This window comes from Bombus affinis, chromosome 10 (genome assembly GCF_024516045.1).
Source record: "Bombus affinis isolate iyBomAffi1 chromosome 10, iyBomAffi1.2, whole genome shotgun sequence".
Taxonomy (NCBI): domain Eukaryota; kingdom Metazoa; phylum Arthropoda; class Insecta; order Hymenoptera; family Apidae; genus Bombus; species Bombus affinis.
The window spans coordinates 12275577-12295112 of record NC_066353.1 but is presented as its reverse complement, the minus strand read 5'-3'; the positions used below and the strand labels follow the sequence as shown (position 1 = coordinate 12295112).

Below are 19536 nucleotides of genomic sequence, written 5' to 3'. Positions count from 1 at the left end.
CATTTGTAAGGTATCTAATTCAAATTTATGATCCTAATCATTTATACTTACATAATTGATGTACATTATTAATATACAAAATATAAATTATTATTATGTCTCATTATATATAAATCATTATCATGAAAGTAGATTTCTGATTTAGTCCGAGTGCAATCTCAACCCGAATTCCCCTGTTTACGCAACATGGAGAAAGTTTCGCGGGACAAGTATCTATTTCAGCAATATTAGTTAATTTCAGAGAAATTTACTCTGACGAAATATGTATAACTACACAACTGATCAGAAAAACAATGGAAACAATATAACATGTATATTTAATAAATAATAAATTAAGTTAAGCAAATAAATTAAAAATGCATTTCGATATTAAACATTAAAAAAAAATAATTAGTAAAATTCTTACATCCATTTAGAATTTTTGAAGATTTTTTACATCCATTTAGATTTTTTTAGAATACCTGCTTATGTTGGCAGTAACTTTGTCATTGTAATTTATCTATCAAATTATTCCATAAACTTCACTTAAATGGTAGATAAGTCACAAATTTATCATCCATGCGAGTATAATAAAATATTTTTCTGCAACATGATAAATAGTACGATTTTAATGGATCAATGAAATCCGTCATGGTAGGTCAAAAGTATACGTATAATTATCATTTTCTTATCGTAGTATGAAATAACAAACTTTTTAAAGTGTGTTGTATATTTTGTATTGCTTCTTTGTGCCAATTTACACCATTTTCAAATTCGACACACGTAACGACGATTTTTTTGAAAAAGACAGGACGACAATAACGTGTATCGAATGCATAATTATTTAAGAAAAATAATTGAAATACTATCAGAAATACTACCAGAGATACGGTACAGGATAGACCTTACATGTTAGGGAACTTTATGTTACACATTCTGAAATACCCATCGTGTAAAAATTCAGAGGTTTTTAATGATTTAGAGTAACAATTGTAGGAATTATATTCAATTCAATTACCAGACGCCAACATTAGTGAAGTTAATAGGCATAGAAATGAATGCGTTTGATTTTAGCGCCCGAGGATATAGGCGTCGCTACAAAATTAAAAACGAAATTTGAAAAACTTATATTAAATTTTTAAAACATTAATCTTATATGTATTTTATTCCATTTTACGCACAATCATTAGAACATTGAAATTATAGATGAAAATAATTACGATGTCAATATATCGTATGAAACATTATATAACTACAATATTGAAATAATCAATAGGTATACAAATCTATATTATGTAGTATTTACGTTAAGAAACAATGATGTTACAATTTGATTTATTATAAAATAAAAATAATATTATAACTTATTTGAACCAATAATATCGTACTTCCCTTATTTACCTTCTGCTAAGAAATATGAGGTTTAAAGCGTTTCTAGGAAGAGTCGCGACTTACTATCTATTATGTATAATAAGCGCTACAATTCTCGAAAAATCTCGTTGCAATGTAAGTTCTGATTTCGGCAACTTCAGACAAAATAAATGTTACCACATTTAATAGTACGATGAAAACAGATACGCATTGTTTCAAATTTAAAAAAGACATATGTAAATGTTAAGATTGTAGTTTCATTTTAGTTTTATTAGTTAAGATAGAATAAAAGAAGTAACATTTCTCGGGTAATGTAAGGACATAGTAAAAACGTTGACTGTGTTATAATGTTTATTAATTAAAAACTGTTTATACAACAGTATAATAGTGTAACCAGGAATAATAAAAAAATAATACATTCAGTGTTGTATTATAAATGGCTCTATTATTCACAAGCATATGGGATTCTACAATGTTTTTGAGCACCTTAACCCCAAAATTTTATGTTGCACTCACTGGAACGTCATCTTTAATTTCTGGGTTAATTCTAATCTTCGAATGGTGGTATTTTAGAAAATACGGCACATCTTTTATTGAACAAGTATCTTTAAATCACATTTCACCATGGATTGGTGGAGGTGACAGTGGATCAGATGGCAATAACTCAAGTTTAAATAGTTCAAATTCAAATCAACAAAATGTTCCAGAGTGTAAAGTTTGGCGTAACCCAATAAATTTATTTAGAGGGGCTGAGTATCAAAGATTTTATTGGGCTACAAACAAAGAACCATTAACATATTATGATATGAACCTATCTGCTCAAGATCATCAAACATTTTTTACTTGTGAAGGTGATACAGGTAAACATTCACCAAGTGATATTAGCATATTGTGAAAATTGAAGTATTAATTGTATACTTTTGATAGGTAAGGCAGAGTATGAAATTATGCAAACAGCTTGGAGAGAGCGAAATCCAGTAGTTCGAATAAAAGCTGCACATAGTGCTCTTGAACGTAATCCTGATTGCGCCCCTGCTTATATTTTACTTGCTGAAGAAGAAGCTACTACTATTGTAGAGGCAGAAAAAATTTTAAAACAAGCTTTAAAAGTAGCAGAGAACAATTATAGAAGATCTCAAAGTACTCAACATCAAGGAGCCATTGCAGAGGGTATACATAGAAGAGATACAAATGTTTTAATATATGTTAAACGAAGGTTAGCTATGTGTGCAAGAAAATTAGGGAAATTGAAAGAAGCAGTAAAAATGTTTAGAGATCTCACAAAAGAAGTCCCACCAATTATGAATGTATTAAACATTCATGAAAATTTAATTGAAGCTTTATTAGAAATGCAAGCATATGCAGATGTTCAAGCAGTATTAGCAAAATACGATGATATTAGTTTACCAAAATCTGCAACTATTTGTTATACAGCTGCATTGTTAAAAGCGCGACTGGTGGCTGATAAATTTTCGACAGATATCGCTAGTAAAAGAGGTTTAACTACTCCAGAAATGATAGCAGTTGAAGCTATTCACAGAGCTGTTGAATTTAATCCTCATGTACCTAAATATTTATTAGAAATGAAACCTTTAATTTTACCTCCAGAACATGTACTAAAAAGGGGGGACTCAGAAGCGATTGCTTACGCATTCTTTCATCTTGCTCATTGGAAACAAATGGAGGGTGCTCTTAATTTGTTACATTGTACATGGGAAGGTACTTTTAGAATGTTACCTTACCCTTTAGAAAGAGGACATTTATTCTATCCATATCCAACCTGCACAGAATGTGCAGATCGTGAATTGCTACCCTCGTTTCACGATGTTAGCGTTTACCCTAAAAAGGAGTTGCCGTTTTTTATTTTGTTTACAGCTGGTTTATGTTCCTTCACAGCACTCTTAGCACTTTTAACACATCAATATCCTGATACTATGGGTGTTGTTGCACGATCGATGCTTGCCTGGTTTTCTCATCCATTTTATTATATTTTAGACAAATTGGAAGCAATTTTACCTTCTAATTTATTACAACAGCTTTCTAGAATATAAGATATTTTTATGATCTCTGTAATCATGACTTATTGTGATATTTATGATACTTATGCTTTCATTGTCATATGCATCAATTATACATGTACATCAGTACTTCCCGAATTTCTTATGACTGATATCTTAATATGTATTTATAGAATTTAGTTAACATTGTTAGTTAAAAACGTTGTGTAGCGATCAATGTACAATTAATAAAAATTTGAATATCTTTGAATCAGTTTTGTACTTCTTCCTTCATATTTTCGTGTTTAAAACATTATTCTTAATTTAAAATGTTTGGGTATATCAATCAACAATAGATTTTATTAGATTTTATATTTATTTAATAATTGATATTATCAGTAGCTCGTAATTGGTGGCGAAAGAACAAGGCAAATCAGAGATATTAATATTTCAAATTGTACAGAAAATGTAGAATTTATTGTATGAAATCAATGAAAAAACTTGATAACATTTACAATTGCTTATAGTAAACAGCAGAATTGCACTAAATATTCAACAAAAATTAGCGCATGAATATTACGTAAATGTACAATATTAAAATGCAATGTATTGAGCATTATGCAATATCAATTATTCTTAATCTCTGATCCACCTTTCTATCATGAGACGGTTACGACAGAAAAAAGAGAGTTAAGACACTTGGAAGTCAGAGGGCCCAGGTTTTATACATGGGCTGGCTCGCTATGACTTTGATTTTACTTCGAACATTCATTCTCAATTAATCTTAACTGATAAGTGATAAAATTTGTCACTTTATGTACAATACCTCTTTACTTTATAATTTACTTACTTAAACGAACATATGCAACGCAGAAATACTATTAAATAACTATCTTCACACAACTAAGATATTTCGCATTATCACTATTAACGTATGTGTGTAATAAGAACATGTAAAAACTTTCAAATGTGATCCTTAACTTTTACTATATAGTTATCCTTAGCATATCATTACAAATAAATGTATTTATAGTAGTAGTAATCTATGAAGTAGGAAATATTTTGAGTATTCGTCTCCTGCTAATATCTGAGCTTGTGTACATGCTTCTTTCACTCGACAACTCCGCAAGAATCTTAAACATCCTATAATTCATCATCGTGGTGGGATTACTTATTGCCGAAAATTAACTACGAAAGGAATTCGACAAAATTTCACGCAATGTATTTATGTACAAACTATAGATTGTCCTTTTTATAATAGATCAGTTTTGTCAGTAGATCAACGCACGTAGTCACTTCACTGTGTTCGGATTTGATCGTCCCGCCATTTTCTACAAATAAGGCACCTTTAACAAATTACGCTGTTATAGGCTATAACGATCTAGCAGTCCAACATTCAGTCAACGTTACAAAATCTGCACCGACGATAGTTAACTTGTAGTTGCCAATAAGGCATACATAGTCATTTTAATGTATATAACAAAACCAATTATACATATCTAATATTACTTAACATAACAATTAAAATTTCATAAATTATTCCCTGTTTCATTTGCTATTCTTTTTTACAGGTATAATGCATAAAATTTTTGTAAACAATATTTTTTCACAAATTATTCTTAATTATTAATAAACGCGATATTTGTACAAATTTCTATAAAAGATAATTATTATAGTATCTTTTAAGAAACTAAGGAATAATTCAAGAGCAAGTAAAATTAATCTACTGAAATTAGCTTATTCTACATATATTTGGAATAAATCTATTTTTTTTTTTTAATAGCATTTCCCATTTATCGATCATACTTGTATGCAATCGAACAATTAACTTCAAAGATAATTTGTGCATAAGGAATGCTATAAAGTTTAAACATTTCTGGAAGAAGTACCACATAAGAAGTACTAACTTAAGTTTTTTTCGCATTCTTGTAAAAATCATTATGCTTGCCATAGAATTCGATATTATTATTAAAGGGTGCCATTTGCGAAATATTGATATCGATCATATAATTTAGTAGACCACGAATGGATACTGGCTTCGACTAAATCCTCCACATGCCGACGTAATTGATCTTCCGTTAATGTAAGATGGAATCTGTTTTTCAGTCCTTGAACCGTTGCTGCTCCACCACTACGGAAACATGGGAGTTGCGATCCTATAATAGGAAATAATAAGTAAATAAATAGTTGTTGAACTATTACATTAAACTTCATGCATAAAATTTTACCTGATAACATTATTTCCACTAGATTTACAATTTTTTCCATATGCTTCCGTGCTGCGATTAATCCTTGTAGAATTAAAGTTTTGAATTCTTGAAATTGTTTAGATTGGCTTCCGCCCATCACTTCCACAAATTCTGGAGTTAATTTGAACGGACTAGTCTCAAATCCTAAGTTTCTTGGCGAAGTCGAAAGAATAAATCCAAAATCTATATGTATTAAGTGTCCATCACTATGAAGTAAAATATTTCCGTTATGACGATCTTTAACCTGAATGAGATAACAGACAAGACAATACGCCGCACAACTTTGAATAAAGTTTCTTTGCGCGATAATAAATGTATCTGACGTAGATGGACCAAATTCTCGTTCAAAATATTGATTAAGCGTTAATTGGCACTGCTTTTTCACCTGGTGAAGTGATACAGTATTTAAAATTGGCTCGATTAAGCCACTATCATTTGATAAGCACAAAATTCTGTAAGATCAAATTTCATATTTAACAAATTGTTCTATAATAAGATGTTAAAATATACGCGATAATAAAGTCGTTCATACTTGTATGGCCGCACCCAGAGAGGCACCTGCTCATCTTGCCAAATTTTTTGTAACATTGAAAGTAACTGTGAAGCAAGGAGTTCTTGCCGAAGATCATCGCCACATTTTACGATAACAGCAAGGAGCCTCCAAGATGCCAAATGGCCATATGGACTGGAAGATCTTATGCGACGTTGTTTTAGCTCCCATGGTTCTTTCAAAACAGCCGCCGATGGATCTTCCGGATCATGATTAAACGTTGCACTAGGCGTAGCAGCCATTTCACTTAACCGCCTCTTTATATCACCAGGTACAAATATTGGTTCTTTACTATCAGATGATTCTTGACTTAACTGAGATATTGTATCTCTATCTTTTGGTTTTCGAAGTTGTAAATACTGTATGGAAGAATAAAATTATTGTAAATTTATGTTTTCTTAGATTGGAAGAGGAATAACAAATTTATGATATAAACAAATACCTGTTGTGTGATTTCATCATCTTCTTGACTCCAACAATCGTTAGGATCATCATCAGGAAAATTAAATGCAACTTCCGTACTTCTAACCGAATATGGAGAAATATTTTTAACCGGAGTTTGTCTAATTGGTGGCATGTTTTGTTGCGTTTCTGAAGTGGATATGTTTGATGAACCCATTACATTAGACTGTTCGCCTCCAGTCAAATTTTCTTCAGATTTAGTATGCCTCAATGAACATCCCACTATTTTTGTCGGTACAGGTGATGTATAAATATCTTCTACTTCTAACACTTCAACATAAATTATGTATGGTGCCTACGTGTTTTAAGACATGTTAATATACATTCATAAAAAGAAATCACTAGTTACGATTTGAACAAATATTTAGATTTTCGAAATTCTTCACCTTATCCTTGCTATTAAGGACAGCAGCGTATTGTGGTGGCACTCGTACGATATGATGCGGTATTGAACTGTGCAAAGGAAGCCACACCCTTGCAGGAAGGTTCAAATTGAGAGTATTAAGCTCTGCTATTAATTGAACGGTTTTACTTTCCTTTGTTGGAATAGTTCCAAGTAATTTACCAATAGATATTAATGCTTGTATAAATTCAAGTTCTGGAGCAAGACGTGGCGCCTACAAATACGAAGTTATACTTTAATTAAGTTTGCATAAATAAGATCTAAATATTATATATATAAAGATAAAGTATAAAATTGAGTTTTTATAATCTTTTTTATATTTTTTTTATAAAAAAAATTATAAAATAAAGGTCTATAAAAATAAAAAAGATCTAAATATTTCATAAATTATCCAATTACATTGCAAAAACAGTCGGTCTTTTGTCCTCGTAAATCATTTACCACACCTTGGCAGGAATAAAAACAGGTACAACCATTATCAAATGCTCGACCAGAGCTCAGGTCCCCAAGACTTACTTTATTTATTGTACCTTAAAATAAATTGCAAGTATGTGGTGAAATTTGTCATCACATAAAATTTGCTACTTCTATTTTTACTATTTCGGAATAAAATAGAACGTTAATTTACATAATTCGCATACCGGAATGGCTACGACGTAAAGTTTGAAATAATCCAGTGGCATCAGATTGAGATCTTTGGTGTGTCTTTTTATTAGGTGATGTAATGCTTTGCATCGGAGTCAGTGGTGGCGGTGCGGGAGCTTGTAATCCAGTTACACGTTTTTTATTCTCATTTCCTTTTGGCCTAATATTTCATACCAAAAAATAAGTATAAAAGATATGTTTTTATATTATTCATAACGTATCTTCGTATTTCTTTTTATTATTTGTTTCCTACCTGAGTTCATCTGAGAGAATAAGATTTTTTAATTTGGTCCCATGAGATTTCTTTTTGGATGGCAAATGAGCATCAGAACTGTATGCATCTAATAGCCAGGCACATTTTAACGAAAAATCAGCCGACTGTCTACACCTAATAAATAAATAAAGTACAATAATTTATGCATTATTTATAGAAATTTTTCAATCTATTATCTTCTTTTACCAAAATATACTTACCTATGGACAAGATATGGATAAAGAACTTCTGTAACATCATGAAGTTGTATATACATCACAACTAACTGTGGCAAGTAGAAGTCCACATCATTATCTGGGAAACTGAACATCTTGTTACCTAGAAAATTTTATACATGTATTTCGTCATTTACAGAACAAATACTTTTGTTGTTACTACTACTACTAAACTACTATTTACTATTATTAAAAACAAATATTTTTAAATATTGTGGACTACTCAATTTATCTCCACATCAATGGAATACTGAAACCAACCTTGATAATGCGAAATAATAAATCGAATTAGTTACATGAAATTAACGTATATAAAACTGGCATCGATGCTTACCAAGGTAACTCTGAACGCCAGGTTCTTTAGAATTGAAAAGATAAGAGATCGCCATGGACATGTCGAAAATCTGGCTTTCGAACAATCTGAGCAAACAACCTTCGGATGGTTTCGGTTGTACCGTCTCTTGCCTCCGGCAAACGACACCAGTCTGCTTTTTCACAGCTGCCTCGCTAGTTTCGGATTGCACAGCGGTCCCGCAACACAAAGTCATAGCTGCGCCGGCCAGTTCACTCTGTTTATCGTTCACTGGCGAGACTTCCATGGAATTTTGGAAGTCTCGCGTGTCAACCGTCACACCCATATCGGTGGTGCGTCGTTGTTCGTCGTGCGCGTATTCATGACCCTCGAGTTCTTTGACCGTACAGACGTTATTGGAGCGCGGTTCCTGCGAACCATGATCACCACTGCTCGTATTCTCGTGTTTATGCGGCTCACTACCACTACTACTACAATCACCACCCTTTTTCGAAGAAGGTTCACTCAAGTGCACCAGTTCCACAGGTGACACTGGCACCGACACCGACACTGAGACTGAGACTGGAGTACTAGTTTCTTCGCCGTCCATCGCATCCACTGCATCCACGCTATCCATGTCACCTGGCTGGGATAACGAGGAATCGAGGCTCTCACGACTATGCAGGTGGTCGACGCTCGACTCTCTGGTGGCAGCGTTCGTTGCGTCGCTGGAACCGCTATCGGAACCGCAAAGTATACCCGAATCGTCGGATCCGAGGCTGGCTAAATCCTCGCGTTCCCGGCTGCGCGCTTTGCACACCGGTACCGCGGCCGCTTTAGTTACGGGGGCCGGCGTTGTCTCGCATTCTGGACTCGGTGTCACGTCCACTTCCGGGATACGCTGCAGCGCGGAGTCAAGACTTCGATTTCTATGATGATGCGTCAGCGTGGTCGTGTTCGCCTGTGGTACCGGCGGCAATAAAATACCCATTGACCTGCAAACACAGTGTATGCAGTCAAATGAATTTTCGAATCAACGCGCGGCGATCAGCCGGGTTTAATCGTAAAGCTTCTAGCGACCTAAATTGCAATTCTATCGGTTATATACGGTGGCTACAGAAAGTATTTACACACCATTGAATTTATTATAGTATTTAAATACTAATTAATTACGCTGATAGGCGAGGATTAAGTATAATAAATATTAAATAATAACAATAATAATGCTAAGTAATTACGTCCAAGTGTATATTAAATCTCGTATCGTTTAGTAACACTCTCGAGAATTTTGTACGACTACAAAAATTTGATACTGTGAAAATGTAATGTAGAACCTGATAAGAAAAACGTTTCGTTAGAAGATAAGGATATATATGTCCAAATACTTTTTGTAGCTACTGTAATTACATAGACAAACCAATATCTAAAATTCGCGTATAGCAATTTTAAAGCAATTTAATGTGCTCTTATACTGATGTAAAGATATTAAAACATTAAAGTTTATTAGTAATTGACATCATTAGGTATAGTTGAATTCTACGATTATCGATAGACGAACTTTTTGACCAAATTTATACAATATTTGCATTCATTATGTACAACTCTATACATTTATAAACACGAGGATGGTCTATGTACGTAGATAACCGAAGCCAAAGAATCACGTTATCAGAACTATAAATATTCTCCGGAAACATATACAACATACTTAGACGGCTGCTTTCATTTACATACCTAAAGTCCAAACTGTGATTTCGTTGATGCGTGGTCAGCCTATTACGGGTGTTGATCGACGGATTTGATCGTCCGTGCACGAGAGGAACATTACAGTTGGCTAATTTATGTCTTTTGATGTGTGCCACGCTTTCCTGGCGTGTCGATCCACCACTAGGTGTTACAGCCACTACTTCACTCATATTAAAGTTGAACGAGCATCAGCTCGGCTAACAGTCATCTGCTGTTCATGTTGATCGTCCACCTACGGAGAATGATATACATACAACGAATCGTTGAGGCGAATTCTCTCATATTAGGAAAATATTTATATACAAAACATACGCGAATTAATTGATGGGAATTACTAAACAATCGACTGATCAGAGATAAAAGATATAATTTTTGAGATATACAATTGGAGATTACATATTATTTTTCATGTTCATTATTTAACGATAATAAATCAAAATCATCATACGATTCGAGTCGGAGCGCAGGTGTTGAGGACGATGAATATAAAGCAAAATACGATAAAGAAATTCATATCTTAGATAGAGATTAAAATGCGTAATTAATGGATCAGTTAATGAATAATGTATCGATTGCCATGTATAATGGAAAAATTGATTGTATATAAAATAGACAAGAGAGGAGGTAAACAATAATATATCGTTTAAACACTCGCATTTAAAAAGTCAATCGTACTAGTTGTAATCGTCTTACGATTGTATCTTGTCTTTTCATTTAAGTTTTATTCGTAGAAAGAATAAAATTGTATAACTTCACTGCATATATATATATATATATATCTTGATATCTAAAATTCCGTGACTTGTTTATTATCTCTGCTACAAACGACATTGCCTCGAAACTGTAAAGCTTGTAATCTCGCCTATAAATTAATAACTGTGTGTTTTGTAACGGAAATCCAACGGCAAACATATGTTTTCAATGATCTCATCGTAAATGCGATGAATCTGAAATTTCATGAGAAAAGAAGAAAAAATAAAAAGAGTCATCTTTTAGAAATGCAGAACGACGATCAACCACGCAAAGCAGCACCGTGACAGGAGCGTGAAACTCGTGCTAGGTACGAGAAAGTCGAATGCCACTCGGAACAAAGCGTACGTCAGAATTTTGCTCCCTACTCCGTACGTACACTTCTTACGTACCTACGATATATTTCCATTTATTTTTCCGTCGTCTTTCCTTTTTCCGTTTCGCGATTCAAAAAAGGCGAAAGTATTCTTTTTTAACAACGTAAGAAGAAATAACATCGAAACGAAGATTGTGTTTAAAGATTGCTTTCTATGCGTGAACAGTTTTGTATTTATCGCAAATTGAAATCATACGAAACCAGGTTTCTTTCCCGCGAGATTAATCGGTGAGGAGACCAGCCGAGTGAAATCCCTGGGAGAGGAATAATTCAATAAGGAGGAAAATAGAGCGAAGTATAAGCTGCTGTATGCCGGCTTTTTACTCTCCCTCTTTTACTCAGGGACTCGTCCTTCCGCTCGGTTCGTATTCACTCGCTAGCCAGCAGTGGTGCAGCGATGGGTGTGCCAGAAGCATAGAAATCAACCACTGCCTCAATATTGACACCCGTTAGATCCACACCCCCATAGATATTGTATCTCTCCCTTATTCGTATCGCTACACGATTCAATCAATTGTACCTACTAATCCTTATTCTTTTATATAGAACGATACAGTGTCGAATGATAATAAACGGAATGTCAATACAACTTACCTCGTACTTGAATTCAGAACTGTGTTGCGATTGGGACTGCACCATGCGTGGACGTCTTCAATTTTGTCTGTGTAGCGCGTATGATAGACTACGATTGAATAGTATACAGAACAAGGAGCTAGAGGAAATGGTAGGAGAAAGAGAAAGAGGAAAAAGAAAGGATGACGATGATGCAGCGAACCCCGCGAGTACGCAAAATGCCACTAGGTGCGAAAAAGACAACAAGATATCCTTTCCAATGGCAGATTCAGACTGTCACGCACCGCCTTGTCGTCATTCGTTTTCAGCCGATTTTGCACAATGCGTGGCTACGCCCTATATGTTCGCGCACAGAATCACACTTCATCACTTTCGTTTTTATCCTAGCGAATTGCAACAAACACAGAGACGAATACTCTACGCGGGTTTTTTTTCGGGTTCCGGACTGCAACCAAAAAGATGCACGAACCGAATCTCCGTGCCAACGTAAAAGGCGACGTCGCCAAGCTCGACTACTTTTCGCACGACGACGCACTGAATACTACTCTGCACACTGCTGCCAACGAAAGAGATGCAAAGTCCAGGTGGCCATTACGTAGTAACGCTTCGCGATATGAGAGAACCCTGTACTTGATAATAATTGCTATAAACCTAATTATCATTGTTTGAAATTGAATACAATCTGAGTTTATTTCTACTATTTTTAAGTATCTTTAGTAATTTTATATCACATAATACCATCTTTCTTTGTTACAAAAGAAATTGGATCGTGATTTACAAGAGATAAAGAGTAAGATTTCAAATAAAATTATAAGTTATGAAAAATTAAACCTATCTATATAACCTATTTTTTAGTACAAATCGGTTATAGATGTTTCAAATTTCCATCTCTCTTAATTATTTGAAATAATATTATATTTCGAATGAATTTAAACGAAAGTGATCAAGAGATTTCGAACCTATTCGCCCCTGAACGCACATGTGCACGTATACAATTATGAATGCTGTGTATGTGTATTTTGTTGATACTGTAGCCAGTCTGACAATATCAGTATGTTTCTATTTACATCGACGCACTTGCAGTTATGATAACAATTCTGTATGAGTTTCCCGTATCAAAAATATCAGATCGAAATAACAAATACGTATAAATTCTACGATAATTAAATACATTTCAAATCATTTTGCTTGGATCGTTGTCAAAGAATACCCATACGTAAATAATTATCTATACTCCAGACAATTAGAAATAAAGATTCATTAATACCTGAATAATAAGCTATCGATGACTGCGTTTATTATGTTTTACATGGGGTTTAGTGAACGACTGGGTTTAGGTTGGCAGTGGCGGGTTGAGAGCTGGAATAGGAAAGGTCGTACAACCGTAAGTGCAGCCGTACTCTATGTACTAAGCTGGAGACCGGCATCGGAAACATTAGGAATTCGTGCTCCAGATGTATCTGCATACCAACGTATGTATATAAACAAGCATTAAATCTTCCATTTAAATTACCTATGGGACACAGACGCTGTTCTTTTTACACGTGCAATGACAAAGATGCAAAGGCCATACACATTTATCTTACATCGCGATAATTATTTATATCATTTGGCCATTAATTTGCTTGTTTGTATAACAATAATCATATTTTATTTCAAATATGTATGCGACCAAAAGAACATTATGTTACACGAGCAAAATTAACATTCTATAACGCTAATATGTACAATCTCTCATAATTATATCTTTTATCGTAAATGTAAATGAACTTTATATCATGAACTTTATACACGATTATTAATTTTTTTTTATAATAAAATGTATAATCTTCTTCTTTACACCTACGTATTTTTACAACGAAGCGAATATCCGCGAATCTTTACAGTAAAAGCGAATAGTCGATGCTTCCTGTAATTTTATACGCTTTCTAACCGTACATAAAAGTGAAGAGTAATACATACGACTAACTGTCATCGATTGTTTGACAATCGTCAAGCTAGACTACTTGAGGCGCAAGATGATTTCACTTTTCACTAGTTTTCACCGAGTATCATTCATCCAATTTGCCGCGTATTATTTTAATTCGTAGTTCAGCAATAAGATGTACTCATCTTCATTAGGCGTTACGAAATACCCACATACCGAGTTGCGGCAGATGCTTTTCCCGTTTACTCCTAACCCAAAGAAATAAAATGTATGCTCTATCTACATTATAAACTCTATGTAGAGTTCAATATGCGATTCTCCGAATATAAGACAAACATGAATTAATTACAAGAAAAGAAGGAATGGAAATAATTATGGTTTCTGTAATTCACTGACGAAACGGAAGAATATGTTTATTTCTAAGGAAACGAAAATTATTCGTTTATTGTTAGTACTGGCAGCAACTTTATGTGAGATGCTGGCGTCGAGCCCATAAACACTGCAAGAGAATTTTACTATATTATGATTTATCATGTAGTAACTACGTGTACAGGTTTTTTTTTTCATTTTTTGTATAATTAGTTATTATTCATAGTTTGAATTTTAGTCTTTCTTTTGCATAATATGGAAAATCTAAGTGCCTGTAACGACTACGAGCAACCACAGAACGATCAATCAAGTAAGCAGAAAAATAGCCAAGAGTTCCGCTGAAGCTTCGTCCAATTGCACCTGTGGGTCTTCCTCGAAGAATTAGTCACTGGAAGCGATATAATCGTTAAAGCAGCACGATTGCACGCTTCGTACGATTTGCTAATGTAAACAGAACCGCTAATCGTACGGCATTTTGCAACTTCCTATGCTTTTCAGGTTCACCATATCAATAATTCTTGACCTATTCGATGTACCAATGACTGATCGGAAAACGCGGAAAAGCGGCAGATTAAAAAAAGCTATATTTGCGATTACGATTTTTAAAAAACTATCTATAATCGTCTAACTTTCCGTTATGTAAGTTCTTCAATCAGGTTGGGTACATTCAGATTGGGAACATTCCTCGATCAAACTCCACTGGTTGCATACTGGAAACTATTGGAAACGGGATATTCAAACACCAACGTTGCAGCTACAGGACAGGGACCAACATGGACTTCCCTTACCCCTCTTCTAGCTTCTCCTAATGTCGTACGTCGTACGTCCGAGCGTATAGAGCATAGGGTTATGCCATGCGGCATACGGTATATACCCACACCCAATGATGAAACGTAGTCACCTTAGCAGCGGTGCTCATAATCACATGCTCGCGTGCACTCGTTACATTTGTCAATATATGCATAGGCTTTTTTTAAATATATGTAGAAGACTTTGTACACATAACATGTGAAAGAAAGACACGTTTGCATGGTATGAAAACCTTATAAAAGAATTATCCTCTCGACGTAAAACATCATAATATATAATACATTGTAACTATGTATACATGTAATACATGCAAATACATGCATACCTCGCGGATGTTAGTGGATTGGATATTAAACAGTCGGAAACGTAGAATTTCAAACGCCGGCGTCTGAACTGATTGACCTTTGGTACAAGAATTCAAAAACACGAATTAAAAAGGTGCGATCTACAAGAACGATCAATGTATATTTATATGTATCAGCATTTCTTTTTCCAGATTGCACGAACATGTTTGTCAAACTATCGGTTATCTGAGGGCGTTGAATTTTAAGTATAACATGAGAAGTGGAAAGACAGCAGTCGCGACGGCTCGCTGAAGTCTGAACCTGTGTCGCATCGTTTCAAGACAGCCTTGACCTTCTGTTACAACGCCAATTGGATTCAGAAGCTTTCTTATTCCAGACTCTTCTCTTGAATTACTCAAATTGGAATAACAAAGCTTCTGAACAAACTTCTATAAAATATTCTGATATTGTTTGTCTTGTGAATTTCGCATGCGCGCGTATTTGCCGTATTACATAATACGTCGCAAATCAGAGATATAGGTTTTCGTGGATTCGTTCGTAGCCCGCTAACTGCGGTTATTTTCAAAAAGCTCAGTAATTTCCTCACTATTATTTCTTTATGTAACTGCGAGTTCTCAGTGAATCATCGGTTTTCCAGTTGTATTAGCGCCGATTATGTGCCGATTATACTGGCATTCTTTTTACATACGCAGTCCTTGATGCACATACATGTATACATTTTTTTCTTCGGTTCTTATCGTGAGCATTCTTCCGCACGGTACGATTAACCTTATTGATAAAGCCTGTACGTGAATGACTTGTAGATGTGTTGCTGCTCGTCCTTCCTGCTTCGAGATGTATCACCGACGCATTTGATTTGACGCATTTTACGTACGACAGCAAATGGTTATTTGCTACGACGCTTCTTCTTTCATGATCGCAAGTTATTTTCTCAAAATTCTAAACAGTTCAATTTTATGTACACACGTGTCTTAGGCAATTTGTCCAAGTTCTCTTTATTCTGGCAAAGAGACATACGCTTGATCCCATATTTCGCTAAGATTTCTCCTCTTCGTTCTACTTTCAGTACAGATGCTCCATCATAATAGTTTCTATTTTCGGTTGGAGGGTTGGCTACATGATGTAGGTGCAGATGTTCACTGCTGAGCTAAAAGCGTTTAGGGGAGAAGGTCGAGCCTGGTGCTACGCATTTTTAGGAGACTAATAGACAAATAGATGAACTGGATCTGTTTTTTCAGGGGCATACCTACCCGACGATCGCGAAAGTGAATATCGGACTATTTTTTATCGGGGGAAACGAACTACAAACAACAAATTGAAATTAAAAAAGGGGCAAAAGATAATCTTCTTACACGATAACTATGTACGACGTTATATACTATTGCGCATGAGTACTATGTAAACTCTGAACGTTATTGGTATTGTAGAACAAGGACAATTGAAGTCGTGATAAAAATACAAAGGACGCTATAAAGTCACTAAAGTAGTAAACGAAATAGTACGCGTAAAGAAAAGAATGAATGAAGTGGAGTGACGTCCGCCAAAGATGGCCTTCAAAGTATATTCAAGTATTCTATGTTAATGCACTTAGATTCGATTATAAATATGGTCATATACGTGATAAATATTAAACAACCTAGTGGCACTTTATACAAAAATAACATCACGAAATAATATCTTTTCTATAATGTAAATCTCATTTGCAAAGATAAAGAAACACTTTTTGAAACGAATATAAAATTGTGGATAGTGACAAGTTTACTTAACAAAGAGTGTCCTAGAAAAGGCTTTATCATTTAACTTCAATTCGCGCGAATTCCAGGTCGTTGATACTCTCAAGCAATCACGCGAAGAACGCGGAGTATCAAGAGGCATCAGACTTCGCTTTTATTCAATTAATTGTCCGGCATATGTCACTTCGTAACTGCTGACCGACAGCATTTGCGAATGTACACAGAAAGGAATCAGGAGAAATATTTCATGTAAAAGAATATTGGACACGATCTTCACGTTCGTATCCATCTCACTTCTGGTTCAAATGTTTAATATGTAATTTGGCAAATTAAATTATAGTACATTTTGTATGCAACTTTTATATTAAATCTTGAACTATATACTTCCCTGCAATGTACTATATACCATAAACAGAATAGCGAGCATAAAGTTACAACACCATGTACATATCAAATTTCCACTTCGTTCCCACAGACATCGTTTCTTATGAAATTAGGTATTGAGCTCATACTTTCAAGTGTCTTTCAGCGTTGCTAGTTAAGTTCAAAATAAATATGCACGATGAAAATTATCACAGATTTTAATCACGAATCAAAACTTGAACCAACAATTCTACGATCGCTATCAAGTTTGTTATGGTGCACTGTGTATTCTGTTACGATTCTAAGACAAATGTATAATACAGCAATAAATCTGATAAATGTGCAAAGTCAAAAATCACAATACAGGGTACAAAATGTTTGAAGCATGTTTGAATGTAATATTGCGGATAAGTTAAACTGTAAAATTATCTTTTTACAAAATAAATATATATAATTAATAAATTTATTTTTCTTATTGTCTAAATTAGAAATTAGATTAAAAAGGGTTTTCTAAACTGATAGGAGAACTTCGGATGTTAATACAAGCAACGATATTTAAGTGGTAAATATATGTATGTGGTGTAGTAATATTTATATACAATAAATAGTAAAATATCATTGCTATGTTTTTAATAGATAGGTATTTAGTTTTGTAGACTGGTGACTCCATAAGAAACGTAGTAAGTGCTGCTTCTAATTATTAATTTCCCATTAATTTGTATATTCTACTAAAATTCAAATGTCGTTACTACAGATTGATCAAGTGGTGGTATATTATTTATAAGCGATAGTGTGCATACATAATTCGTCGATATATAAATATATTGATTTGTACGATCAAGCAGTAACCGGTAGTACGCTCTTCCAGTTATCCGTTTCCTCCGTTTGTCCCTTTCTTCCTCTCATTGTCTCCTTTTGGCTTTTTACATATGTACGTGCCTCGACCAATAATACGATGCACGTACGTTCATTCATAGAACGCTAACGTGGTTTCAGAGTACATACCGTGTACGGTTTAGTTGTAATCAAGTAAGATACGGACACCATGAGTGGCAACCTTGCGGACAAGATGACACGTATGCATAGTCGGATGTGCATAGCATACGGTCGCATTGGCTGTCGACGATTGACTGACATCCCATTCATTCTTGCTACAAAGGCGGCCGATAATTGTAGAGCGGTCGATCATACCTTACGTTAAAATTTTGTTAATGACTACGTACGTAGAATTCCTTCTTTAAATACTAAAAGCAACGAAAAATTAGGAAACGACTTAATACTATATATGATAAAAATTTGTTAACCTAAAACTCTATGACATAAACACGCAAATGATTAAGAATAGAGTTATAGTAGGAATTTATGGGTTTACAGAATGTACGTAATATGCAAAAATATAAAAAAATATTTAAACTAAAGTACTCATTGTTAATATAAAAGGTGTGAAATAAATCTTTAATTAGGTTACACGTAAACGTAAGAACATAAATTTGTATAAAAATGTGCAGTCTATTCGCGATATATCGTGTCGTTATCGAAATAAAAAAAAAGATTTGCGGACTATGAAATACGATCTGCGCGGCAAGGCTTTCCGAAGGCTACACCTAAGATATGTATAATATTTAAAGCCCATATACATTTTCAACTTTAATAACGCGCAATTGAGTAAAATAGTACGTAGACAGAGAGATTTATAGGCCTTCTCGGCTAGTAATACTGTTTGTTAACATCGCTGCACTTTCCATATTCCAGAAATTTCACCGTTTACCTCGTAATCGGATCAGTATCGGAGATGGACTTACTTTTAGTCGAAGCGTCTATTCTCGGGCATGGAACTTGAAGCAAGTCGAAGCAGCACATTTCATTATACCGAAGTGCAGTAGCAATTTTCTACGATGTCGTTGAGCTTGTTTTCGCTCGTCCCGTTATAAAATTAGTTTGTCAATTTTGCGTTAATTTTCCGGTATTAGAAGTAACCGGGACATAGAAAGACCAGGGGAATGGGAAACGGAGGGGGAAGGGTTGCCGTAAGTACTTCGAGAAAATTGCGAAAATACGCGGAATGTCGTCTGAGAAAAAAAAAGAAATATCGTGCGATGATGTTAGATCGTTCGCCATAACGAATTGCTCGAAAATAGTATCACCCT

At 34.4% G+C, this 19536-nt stretch overlaps 2 protein-coding genes and 2 long non-coding RNA genes across 4 annotated transcripts; 2 read left to right on the top strand and 2 right to left on the bottom strand.

The window, feature by feature from the left end:
• The first annotated feature begins 1443 nt into the window (after nucleotides 1-1443).
• LOC126921132 (protein ST7 homolog) lies at nucleotides 1444-3618 on the top strand. Its single transcript, XM_050732394.1, has 2 exons — nucleotides 1444-2210; nucleotides 2278-3618. The coding sequence occupies exons 1-2, from the start codon at nucleotides 1787-1789 to the stop codon at nucleotides 3399-3401; spliced, it is 1548 nt and encodes a 515-aa protein (XP_050588351.1). The 5' UTR covers nucleotides 1444-1786; the 3' UTR covers nucleotides 3402-3618.
• An 86-nt stretch (nucleotides 3619-3704) lies between these two features.
• LOC126921126 (phosphatidylinositol 4-kinase beta) lies at nucleotides 3705-12448 on the bottom strand. The gene is made up of 12 exons (XM_050732384.1): nucleotides 11904-12448; nucleotides 10172-10415; nucleotides 8480-9432; nucleotides 8131-8248; nucleotides 7910-8044; nucleotides 7653-7816; nucleotides 7411-7541; nucleotides 6995-7225; nucleotides 6589-6903; nucleotides 6129-6505; nucleotides 5576-6048; nucleotides 3705-5503 (listed from the first exon to the last, which is right to left on the bottom strand). Exons 2-12 carry the CDS (start codon nucleotides 10351-10353, stop codon nucleotides 5316-5318), a joined length of 3267 nt encoding a protein of 1088 aa, XP_050588341.1. The 5' UTR covers nucleotides 10354-10415; nucleotides 11904-12448; the 3' UTR covers nucleotides 3705-5315.
• A 309-nt stretch (nucleotides 12449-12757) lies between these two features.
• On the top strand, nucleotides 12758-17407 carry LOC126921147 (uncharacterized). Its single transcript, XR_007712243.1, has 2 exons — nucleotides 12758-15426; nucleotides 15485-17407. It is a non-coding gene; the product is annotated as an uncharacterized LOC126921147 (long non-coding RNA).
• Nucleotides 17408-18086: 679 nt separating this feature from the next.
• On the bottom strand, nucleotides 18087-19268 carry LOC126921148 (uncharacterized). The gene is made up of 2 exons (XR_007712244.1): nucleotides 19192-19268; nucleotides 18087-18633 (listed from the first exon to the last, which is right to left on the bottom strand). It is a non-coding gene; the product is annotated as an uncharacterized LOC126921148 (long non-coding RNA).
• Nucleotides 19269-19536: the final 268 nt, after the last annotated feature.